Genomic DNA, 11,803 nt, shown 5'->3' on the forward strand with positions numbered 1-11,803 from the left:
GCCTCTGCGCATGCGCACTCACTCTCAGTATTGCCCTTTTTCAACAGGAAAAGGAGGGGGAGGAGGAGGCTGTTTCCCAAGGAGGGCCAAAGGGGGCTTTATCCTGAGGCAGAAGTGCCCCTCTCCGCCCCACAACTCCCCTTGCAGAGCCCCCTCTTCTCCCCTGGAAAGAGGGGCAGAGGAGGGAGACCCAAAGGCATTTTGGGGAGACATTGGGACTGACCAGGAACTTCCCTTTGGCCTTAAGGGTCCTGGGAAGAAGAGGGAGAGGGACCCTACAGCACCTTCTGAGGGGAGAGAGAGAGAGAGACCCTCAATAGCAACCTTCAAGGCTGAGAGGCTCATAGGATCTCCTTCCTTAGAGGTCTTTAAACAGAGGCTGGATGGCCATCTTGTCAGGAAGCTTTGATTGAGAGTTCCTGCATGGCAAATTGGGGTTGGACTGGATCAGGGCCCCTGGGGTCTCTTCCGACTTTACGATTCTGTGATTCTATACACAGAGAGAGTTTTGGTTCTGGGAACATGCAAGAGGAGCAAGGATTAAGGCAAACTTGCCCCCCCCCCGAAAAAATACACACACACACAAAATGGTGGCTCCTCAAAGGGCTTCATGGTTTCCAGGCCCTTCACCATTTTACTTGCCCTCCTTTGGACATATGGCTCCAGTTTGTGAACATCCTTTTGAATTGTGGTGTCCAGAACGGGACACATGATTTTTCCAAGTGAGGCCTGACCAAAGCAGAATAGAGTGGCACTATTACTTCTCTTGATCTAGACACTATACTTCTATTGATGCAGCCAAGAATTGCATTGGCCTTTTTAGCTGCTGCATCACACTGTTGACTCATGTTCAATTTGTGGTCTATTAGAACTCGTAGATCTCTTTCACACGTAGAAGTCTCCTTAAAACAGGTGTCCCCCATAATCCTATATCTGTGCATTTTGTTTTTTCTACCTAAGTGTAGTGCCTTACATTTCTCTGTGTTGAATATCATTTTGTTAGCTTTGGCCCAGATTTCTAGTCTATTCAGGTCTTGACCCTGTCCTACTCCTCCTAGTTTGGTGTCATATTTGATAAGAATATCCCCAATTCTGTCATCAGAGTCATTGATAAAGATGCTAAATAGCAAACTGGGCCCAGGACAGAACCCCACTGGACACTCCACTGGTCACTCCTTTCCAGGACATAGAAGAAGAGGAGTCATTGAGCACCCTTTGGGTTCGGGTGGTCAACCAATTCCCAATCCATCAGTAACCGAGCAACAAGCACTGTCTTGCTTTTTGCTTTGTTTTTAATGATGCCGAGTTAACAAAGTCAAGCTTCCTAAAATATTAAAGGCACACATCCATCAGGTTTCCTGAAGCAGCTCTGGCTCTTTGGCAGAGAGGCATGCTCCTCTCCTCCAGGATCAGCTGCCATTTGGAAGGCCTTCTGCGGCCATTGCCAGCCCTCCTGGACCAGTCAGTCTGTCGTTCTTCAAGGCCTTCTGGTCCCTTCCAATTGTGCCTCCATTGCTTTATTTTCCCTGGACACCTCCCAGCTTAGTAATGTCCTTCTCCAAGTGTGGTGTCCAGAACTGGACGAAGGATTCCAGTTGACCACTGACCAAAGCAGAACAGAGTGGTGCTATTCTTTCCCCCGATCGGGACACAATAGTCATAGAAATGCACTGAGTGACCCAGCATGGCACAGTGGTTCGAGTGTTAAGACTACGACTCTGGAGACCAGGGTTCAATTCCTTGCTTGGCCATGAAACCCGCTGGACGACACTCTCTGAGCCTCTGGGGAAGGCAATGGCAAAACCTCCTCCGGACAAACCTTGCCAAGAAAACCCTATGACGGAGCCAGCGAAAGGCAGAAACAACATGAAAGCACACAGCAACCAGCAACAAAAGGAAGGTATAGGCTTTTTTTGCTGCCCCGTCACAAGGTTGGCTCATGTCCAGCTCCTAAGGCCCTTGGATCCTTTTCACGCAGCCAGGTGTACGTTTGTGCATTTGTGCTGCCTAGGTGTGGTACCTTACCTTTTATCCCTGTTGGGTTTATTCTGTTTGCTAGAGAAGGGCAGCCTCCCTCCAAACAAAGGGTCCCTTAGGGGGGGATCTAAAATTTGGGTCTAGCAGCCACCAGTCGGTCCTTTCTGGGTCGGTGGATCGGTGGATGGGATAAACGTCTCTGAAATCTGCAGAAAGTCCTTGTGACCCAGAGGACACAACGGCAAATTCTGCCACCAGGCCTGTTCCTGTAGGATCCCTATTGAAAGATGCAAGTCCCATCTAGAACAGAGCGGTTGAATGAAAGGTGGAGCAGTGACTCAGCCGGTGGATAAACCCCATTGATTGAATGGGTCTGTTTAGGTTGGGGCTCCGTGCCAGCGGAGTTCAATAGGACCCTTTGTGTTCGAATCACAAACAGAAGCATATATGCGTATGTGCAGAAGGCATTCCAGTTTGTGCATGAGAAGCCAGTCAGGTTTAGACAAGAGTCATGGAGCAGATCCATGGGAAAAACCCCAATTTCTGGACCTGACCAAGCCTGGGGGGGGGGGGGGGTTCCCACCTGTTGCTACCCAAAAGATCCAGCCATATCTCACCTTTAGCCCTGCACTCTTGTGCCCCAGGACACACCACCATTAACCGGGGGGTAGCCCAGGAGGCAGGGCAAGGGGGGTGTCTCTGGCTGGACATGGCTCCTCGAAAAGAGTTTGTGGCACTGGCATTGAGTATCAATAAACTCCCATGCACCACGAACTCCCTTCCCTGTGAGTATTTCCTTCCCTGCTAGAGGCTGGATGGTCATCTGTCAAAATGGGGGTGCTTTGGTTGAGAGTTCTTGCATGGCAGAATGGCTGGCCCTTGGGGGTCTCTTCCAACTCTATGGTTCTATGATTGCAGGGATGTTGGTGAGCCCCCCTGTGGGACTGGCATCCCTTGAACCCCTTATTGTAGTGAATTGGTAGCAGCCCCCTTTCCCATTCAGAGCCAGCCAGACTGATCCAGAACCAGGAATCATAGGATCATAGAGTTGGCAAAGACCACAAGAAGAGCCATCCAGTCCAACCCCCTTCTGCCATGCAGGAACTCATAGAGAATGATGAGGTTGGAAGAGATCCTAAGGGACATCCACTCCAACCCCCTTTCTGCCATGCAGGAATTCTCCATCAAAATATCCCTGGCCAGGAGACCGGGGAGGAGGGGGGCTTTGGAGCCAGTTTCCCAACCTAACAGTCAGGCACTGCTTTTGGCCCCAAGGGAGCCAGATGGTTTTCTGGAATCTCCACCCCTCACGTCTCGGCACACAAGGCTGACCCTCAAGTGGGGAGGGAAGGAGCGTTCCCAATGAGAAAGCGCCTGCCTAGGGGTGGGGTGAGAGGCTACCTCCGAAGCCATCTCACGGTCACCATTCCCACCCCCAATCCCAACTGTGAGGTCAAAGAGAGGGTCTCCGCCTTTGGCCCCTGCTGACCACTGGCATTCTGCTCGCTGGGGGGAAGAGTTGGGGGGGGGGGGCCTGAAGGCCATGCCAGCTCAAGGCCTGTGTGGGAACAGCTGGGCCCTGGCCATGCCACTCTTGTCTTGAGGGGGGGGTCTTGGGGGAAGAAGGACGGGACGTGGCAGGATGCCACCAGTGTCAGGCGTCACTCCCCGCGGCCTAAACGGCATTCTCCTCTGTGGAGGCGGCTGGAGTGTAAATGGCTCCGGACTTCCCAGGTGGAGTGGCCAGCCTGCAGGGAAAGAGGGTGGGTGGTTAGAAGGCAGAGGGACCCCCAGTTCTGTTATGCATGGTGAGCGATGCTAAAATGTGGGGAGCCCAACCTGGCCTCCAAGGTGAAACTTCTCACAGCTCTGGAGATGCAGGGACCACTGTCTGGACCACTGCCAGCACTCCTTCCCAAGCAAAGCAATAGGAAAGGTGTGTTGGGGGGGGTCACCTGCGTGCCCCTACCTTTGCTTCTCCTGGTTCTTGGGGTGCTTGCGGATGTAGCAGAGGAAGGCCAGCGCCGTGAGGCCAAAGAGGCATCCGAAGAGGATGGCCAGGATGTCTCCTTGGGAGAAAGCCACACAATGGGAAAAAGAGGCACATTGGGATGGCATGGGATGGGGGGCAACTGGGACCCTCAGGCCTTTCCTCCTCCTTGCCCAAATGCTGGGGAAGGCAGATGGGGTCTCAGCCAGCCCCTTGGCATTGGTCACTGGCCAGGGGGCTGGAGGAGGAGGAGGAGTGGCCTGGCTGACCAGTGGTAAGAGGGGCACCTGGTCCAGCCACCCCATGCTCCCATCTGGGCATGTACCAACCAGGCACTGGGCCAAAGGATTTGGGGCTGGGGAGAGGCCACTTACCTCTTTGAAGTGAGGACCCCGTCGTCTGCTCAGCAGCCCCTGGAAGTGAAGCAGAGTGGGAATGGGGCAAGCGAGGGTCAATGGCCGGTATTGGCACAGACGGGCTACCCGTTGACCCCCTCCACCAAGCCCTGCCTTTTGCCAGGCTCAGGAGCCAGCCATGGGGCGGGGAGAAGGTCCTGGTGTGTGAAGTGGGAGAAGAGGGACACAAATTCATCTCTTACCTGAACCCAAGGAGTGGTTCGCACCTGAAATGTACAGATGGCACTCAGGACCCAATATTGTGGGGAGTGGGGCAGCTATGGGGTTGTGCAGACCAAGCAAGCAGTGGGATGCACCTCTTCTGCCATGTTGACGTTGAGGTCTCTGGCAAAGCATGCCCCCCCACCTTCAAGGGGCTCAAAGAGGTCAAATGGTTTTGACCTGTGTTGTCCTCCAAGGGTACCGCCAGCGAACAAATGGCGCCAAAGGGCCCCAGGATTCACTCTGAGGGTTTCTCCAGAGACAGCTGACCCCACTATCCCCCCCTTGCCCCCCAAGAAAACATAGGTGCTAATTACTAAGGGACCCCGAATGCCTTGCAGTCTCCCAAGGGAGCCCCAGACCCGAGCAGCAACACTCCCCTGCGCTTGCCATAGGAGGAGAGAGCGGGGGTGAAGGTAACAGAAAAACGGGTGGGGATCTCCCATCCCAAACATGCGTAGCAGCTAAGTAGACACCCCCACAGCACTGTGCGTGATTTAGCTCTGCACAACACAGCCCTCGACTCAAGCAGATGGATGGAAAGCCCAAAGTGGATGGAGGCCGGAGAGGGGGGATGGAGACAAGGCGTACCCCTGTTGGGGTCAGCTGAGACCCCCCGCAGTCTCAATGGCCAGATATGGCCACCTCCCATGAATAAAAGAGAGGAAGAAGAGAACAGCCTGTCTGCCAGTGTCATACCTTCCTCTGATGCAGGACTGGGGTCTCCCCCTGTTGCCTCTTCTGGGGGGCTGGGGGGCTGTTCTTCACCTGCAACAAGAATGGGGCCCTCATTATAAACAGCCTCCCTAAAAGTGAGAAACCCCACAGTGGCCCAAGAGGTGCAAGAGGGCCCCAGGGACTTCTCACTAGTCCTCCCATCCTCCACAAGACATCTGGCAGGGAAGCCCCATTGGCTTGGCCAGACTCAGTGGCCCCAGACCAGCCTGGAGGATTCCCCAAGAGAACCCAGCCCCGTTCCCACCGAGAAAGGACAACCCTGCAGAGGAGACCCAGGTGGGCCTTACCTTCTCCAGGGGGTGGTCCTCCGTCTCCCTCCTCTGGGGGTCCATGGGGAATTGGGGTGCTGGGGGGAGCCCCCTGACCTGCAGAGATCATGGTCACAGGGACCCCAATGACTCCTTGGCTGATGCTCAAGAGACAGCATAGGGAGGTGGCAAAGAGGGCAGAGACCTATACCATGGCAAGGACCACCTCTGCCATAGAACCCTAAAGTTGGGAGAGACCCCCAAAAGGACCCTGATCCAGTCCAACTCCCTTCTGCCATGCAGGGACTCTCAATCAAAGCATCTCCATTGGCAGATGGCCATCCAGCCTCTGTCCCCTTTCCAGGAAGTGGCATTCCCCTCCGAAGAGGGAACTGCCAACATCACAGAGTCCTGGCTGCTGCTCCAGCCAAGGGAATAACCACTGGGTTGCCTCATGGGTGACCTCACAGAAGGTGAGACAAGTGGGATGATGCCCCAGCTGCCCCACTTGAGAAGAAAGACACACACACAGATCCTATGGTCAGTGCCACCGCCACATGGCCCCTGAGCATCACTGTAAGGTCAGAAGCCCACCAGCAAAGTGACCAGTGACTGCTACAACACAGGAATCCTGTGTCCAGTTCTGGGCACCACAATTCAAAAAAGGATGATGAGAAATGTTGGTGCGTGTCCAAAGGAAGGCCACCAAAATGGTGAAGGGTCTGGAAACCATGAAACTTTACGAGGAATGACTTTGGGAGCTGGGGATGTTTAGCCTGGAGAAGAGGCAGTTAAGAGGTGATCTGATAGCCCTGTTTAAATATTTGAAGGGATGTCATATTGAGGAGGGAGCAAGCTTGTTTTCTGCTGCTCCAGAGAACAGGACCAGGAACAATGGATGCAAGCTCCAGGAAAAGAGATTGCAGATTCTTCATTCTTCCCAGATGAAGAAGAAAAGGTTAAGAAGTGATATGACGACAGCCCTGTTTAAAGATTTGGAGGGATGTCATATTGAAGATGGAGCATAGTGAGGATGGAGCAAGCTTGTTTTCTGCTGCTCCAGAGAATAAAACATGGAGCAATGGATGCAAGCTACAGGGAAAAGAATTCTATCTAAAAATCAGGAGGAACTTCCTGATGGTCAGAGCTATTGGGCAGAGGAAGATAATGCCTTAAAGTGTTGTGGAGTCTCCTTCTTTGGAGGTCTTTAAGCAGAGGCTGAATGGCCATCTGTCAATGGGGATGCTTTGGTTGAGAATTCCTACATGGCATAATGGGGTTGGGCTGGGTGGTCCTTCTTGGGGTCTCTTCCAACTCTATGATTCTAAGGAGCCAACATTCCCAGTGGCTGGACCAAGGCACTGTGACCGCCCTGGGCAAACAACCCTAGTATCGCTGTGTTGTCGCATCCCAGCCATGCCTGGCACAGCCCTGCCTTCTTCTTTGTGTGAGGCAAACTTTGCCCAGGGCGGCGTGGCCTTTTCCCATGCCAAAAGTCCTACTCCCAGTGGGGCAGGGAGGGAAGAAGAATAGGAAGCAAAGGGAGACAAAGGAAAGAAAACTAGGAAGGAAGGCAAAAATAATAGGAAAGAGAGAACGAATGAATGACAGGAAGGGAGGAAACTAGAAGGAGAGATAGAGAGAAAGGAAAAGAAGAAGAAAGAAAGGAAAGGAGTGAAGGAGGGACTGAGAAATAGTCCTGATGTTTAGCCTGGAGAAGAAACGGTTAAGAGGTGACATGATAGCCCTATTTAAGAAGGCTATTAGGCCTTTCCAGACTAGGTCCATCTCTATTTACCTGCCTCCCCCCTTCCCCCCCCCCCTTCCATCCCCTTTTCCATCCCAACTAGACTCTGCTATAAATTTCTTACAAATCTTCTATTGATTTTTGATTTTTACTATTGTTTTAATGTCTTTCTGGTTAATCTCTTTTTAATTATTACTATGTTTTTATACGGGGAGGGGGGAGGGATAGGGGTTATTAGAATTTTTAACTGTATCTGGTTTTATTGTAATCCGCTTAGATTCCAAGTGATTAAGTGGAATATAAATAAATAAATTATTATTATTATTATTATTATTATTATTATTATTATTATTATTATTATTATTATTTGAAGGGATGTCATATTGAGGATGGGGCAAGCTTTTTTTCTGCTGCTCCAGAGAATAGGACACAATGGAGAATGGATGCAAGCTCCAGGAAAAGAGATTCCAGCTCAACATTAGGAGGAAATTCCTGAGAGTAAGGGCTGTTCGACAGAGAAACACACTCCTTCCTCAGAGATTTTGGAGGCATCTCCTTTGGAAGTATTTAAGCAGAGGCTGGATGGCCATCTGTCAATGGGGATCCTTTGACTGACAGTTCCTGCATGACAGAATGGGGCTGGACTGGATGGCCCTTGAGGTCTCTTCCAACTCGCTGTGGAGCCAGTTTTCACCCTCTTGCTCTAGGAGGGTTGCCAGCCAGCCGTGGTCCCAGCTCCGCCATGGACATCACATTCTCCTATTACTGGACTCCCAGAGCAGAAGGGAGGCACTGACCACTGACCGCTCCCTCTGCCACTGCTGCTCATCCTTCAGTTCTCTTTGGAAGCAAGAGGCCCTTTGGTCTCTCTGGGCTGAGTTTGGATCTGACCAACTTCCTCCTCCTCCCCAGCATTGTGGGGTTCACCTTCACCCCCCCCCAAAAAAAAATCTCTTCACCCTCAAGGAAGGTGTGGTGGCTCAAATGGAGAGGGGACTCATCTCCTCCTGCTCCATGTGGGTTCTCACACAGACCCACACACAGAATGCTTTCTCCCAGTCCCAGGCATAGAGGTGGGAAGCCTGTGGCCCCCGACCAGCCCTCCTGGTCAGCAGCCAGGGGCCCTTTCTGTCCTTCTCCCTTTCCTGGGTGCTTTTTTGGAGCAAGAGGGCAGGTTCTTTACCCCACAGCACGGCCGTTGGCTGTGGCCAATCCAAGTAGCCACTACCTTGTTTAGCATCTCTCTAAAATTTTGGTATGAATGATATTCCACATGGCCCCAGATGGACTGTCTGCCATTATCCCAGAACAAGGGGACATGTACACATCGCACCCAGGTGAGGTCAGCCTCACAAAATAATACCTTTCAGGTAGGGCCCATACAGACAGGCCAAAATAAAGCTGCTTCGGGTCACTTTGGAGGAATGCTATTTAAATACTGTATACATCCTAAGAGGCTGGAAGCTATGCCAAAGCCACACTCCAGTCCTAAGGACTGCAGCATAGCTTTGGCTCAGCTTCTGGCCTCTTAGGATGCATGCATCATTTAAACAGTATACCTCCAAAGTGACCTGAGGCAGCTTTATATTATTATTATTATTAAGCTTTATTTATATAGCGCTGTAAATTTATACAGCACTTTATTTTGATTTATATTTACTGTTGTCAGACCGGCTTGTCCAACCCATACAGTCATATAATCATAGAGTTGGAAGAGACCACAAGGGCCATCCAGTCCAACCCCCCTTCTGCCATGCAGGAACTCTCAATCAAAGCATCCCTGACAGATGGCCATCCAGCCTCTGTTTAAAGACCTCCAGGGAAAGAATCAAACACCTCTGTCCAGGGGTCACCCAAGCAATTTCACACCTATTGCCAGAGGCTAGTTTTTGCCCTTTAAAAACCCTTACATTAATAATCTTTTATTTATGTCTAGATGCAAGGGGGCTTTATGTCACTCTGATCTCTGGTCTAGCTCTGAGCCAGTCATTCCCTCCACGACTGAGTCTCATGCCAACCCCATCATACGCCAATTCTTTTAATAAAAATAAGGCTCATTTCTTAGACTTTCCCCAGTCTGTTGGTATAAGATATCGGGAAGAAATCTCTTTGGGTCTTTGTAGATAACTGATCTAATTAACTTTTGAGCTAATTAGAAATTGCCCTACATAGAGTTTTGGCTACAAACTCTACCAAGATTAAAGGGGCCCATTGGCCTCTGTAGGACCCTTCCCCAGCCTTGGCCAGGCTCAACAATAACAGAGGAAAGGGGCAAGAAAACCCATGGGGCAGGGAAGATGGGGGGCTTTCTGGGAGAAGGAGGAGGAGGTGGTGGTCTCAGAGCCAAGGAGGCCGAGGGTTTTGCAGAGGTGGGGGTCTCAGAGGGGAAGAAGCAAGATCAAAGCATCCCTTCTGCCGTGGATGGGATGCTGTCAATGCCCAGGGACACCAGGAAGAGGAATGGGGCTTACCGGGCAGCGGGGCCCTTCTGGCCGTTGGGGCCAAAGGGAAGCTGGCCAGGACAGTCCGGCCGTGGAGACTTTGTGGGAGGCGGAAGTTGCTCTGGAGGGGCTGGTCCTCATCTCCTTGGATGGTGTCCTCCAGGACCGAGATCTGAGGAGGCAGAAGGGGCAGGAGAGGTCATCTGGACAGACCTTTCCAGAAGAAGGAAACTGCCAAATAGGACAAATACAAAATCCCTGGTATGGGAAAAGCCTCCCCAGTGGGCAAAGAGCCCCCTTCCTTCCAGAGACCCCCCAAGTAAGCCCATTCCCACCAAGAGACCTGCTCCGGGGAGAGTCGGAGAGTCTGGTTGAAGATAGTCCAGTTGACGGTCTGGAAGCAAGGCGGAGTGGTCAGGGAGCCGTTGTAGCGGAAGAAGCGCCCGAGGTCCTGGGGGAGCAGCTGGGCGATGTCAAAGCCGTTGATGAATGTTTCCTCCCCTAGGAAGAGATGGGTCAGAGGAGGACGCCCCACACAGAAGGTGCAAGTAGCCCTACTTCCACCAGAGAAGGAAAGGGATGGATGCTGGACAAAGGCAAGGCACAGCGGTGGGCCTCCAATGTCTCAGTTCCCCCAAAGACCCAGAAGGAAAGCTTCAACCAAAGTCTCCTTGAGAGTCAGAACGTAAAGCAACAGCCTGGATATGGGCTGGGCAACAAGTCCCATCAACCCCAGCCAGTGTAACCAGTGGTCAAGGACAGCGGGAACTGCAGTCCAAGGCCACCCAGAGGGCTACTCGTAGTTCACTCCACTTTGCCAAATGACCAAGAAGTACTTCTGGATCCCATGGCAGGGATATGGCAGAAGCTGTGGCCTCTGCTGTGCGCATGGAGGCTGATCCAGAGGAAAGGCATCTGTGGCTTGCAGGGTACCATCCATGTGCACCTCCTTGCTCTCATTACCTTCCTCACGGATGTCTTCTAGATGCTCCAGGATGTGTTGGTAGGACTCGTTCTCCTCCGACCCAACCTGGAACCGTGGGAGGAAGAGCCTGTGAGCCCAAGGGGAGCCATGTGCACACCGTGCACATACCAGTGGTCCTTCACGCTGCCCCATCTGGACCCAGCCTGCCCCAGTTGCCCTTGGTGCCAATCCCTACAACCTCTCACCTGAAGAAACGCCGCTAGCACTGCCAAACCTCCGGGCTCCCGGGCGGCTTCCTTGATGGTGCCAAAGTGGGTGTTGTAGTGGACCACATGGAGCTGGAATCAGAGATGGAGTGAGAAGAATCATAAAATTATAGAGTTGGAAGAGACCTCAAAGGCCCTGGTCCAGTCCAAGCCCCTTCTGCCATGCAGGAACTCTCGATGGTAGAACCATAGAGTTGGAAGAGACCCCAAGATCCAGTCAACCCCATTCTGCCATGCAGGAACTCTCAATCAAAGCATCCCCATTAACAGATGGCTATTCAGCAGAGTGTGAGCATGTCTTCCTTCCCCCCCCCCCCCCCCCCCCCCCCGGCAACGACCTCAGCATGGTGGGATTCCTGCCCAACCCCCGTGATCCTTGGCCACTTCTCCAAGGAAGCCAAGAACACAGACAATGACCAATGGGCAAAAGGACCAGGTGCCCCCTCTGTCCAGGCACCAGAGGGGGATGCTGGATTCTGAGCAAGGGACACAGACGGCCATTCTGAAGCGCAGTCCCACCAGACCATGTGTGTTTCGTGGGCAAAGGAAAGGTTGCTTAAATTCTCCAGAGCACCCAACTGTTTGCCTGCCTGACCACACATCATACCCTCCTGTCCAGTGGCCATGACCTTTTTGTCCTGCATCCACAAAAAACTACCAAAGAACCTCAGAATGATCTGTTGGGCACTGGACTGGATGCCCTCATGATTCTTCCATCTCTATGATTTAATGCAATGCATGGGCATGCATGTGGATCTGCATATGGGTCTGCAGAGAGTGGCACCCTGGGCTCCCAGAGTCAGATCATCATCATCATCATCATCATCATCATCATCATCATCATCATCATCATC

At 52.2% G+C, this 11,803-nt stretch overlaps 1 protein-coding gene across 2 annotated transcripts in view; it reads right to left on the reverse strand.

Annotated features, from left to right (window-relative positions):
- Nucleotides 1-3,535: 3,535 nt before the first annotated feature.
- The window catches only part of CA9 (carbonic anhydrase 9), a 14,370-nt gene continuing 6,102 nt past the window's right edge, over nt 3,536-11,803 (reverse strand). For both annotated transcript variants that reach the window (XM_042447936.1, XM_042447935.1), the window contains 10 exons: nt 10,929-11,021; nt 10,722-10,788; nt 10,102-10,259; nt 9,789-9,930; nt 5,610-5,687; nt 5,284-5,352; nt 4,566-4,589; nt 4,342-4,380; nt 3,947-4,046; nt 3,536-3,725 (listed from right to left, as the gene is read on the reverse strand). In XM_042447936.1, the coding sequence (XP_042303870.1) occupies nt 3,653-3,725; nt 3,947-4,046; nt 4,342-4,380; nt 4,566-4,589; nt 5,284-5,352; nt 5,610-5,687; nt 9,789-9,930; nt 10,102-10,259; nt 10,722-10,788; nt 10,929-11,021 (843 nt within the window). In that variant the 3' untranslated portion in view covers nt 3,536-3,652. The remainder of the gene's footprint in view (nt 3,726-3,946; nt 4,047-4,341; nt 4,381-4,565; nt 4,590-5,283; nt 5,353-5,609; nt 5,688-9,788; nt 9,931-10,101; nt 10,260-10,721; nt 10,789-10,928; nt 11,022-11,803) is intronic.

The sequence above is a fragment of the Sceloporus undulatus genome, chromosome 2 (genome assembly GCF_019175285.1).
Source record: "Sceloporus undulatus isolate JIND9_A2432 ecotype Alabama chromosome 2, SceUnd_v1.1, whole genome shotgun sequence".
Lineage (NCBI taxonomy): Eukaryota > Metazoa > Chordata > Lepidosauria > Squamata > Phrynosomatidae > Sceloporus > Sceloporus undulatus.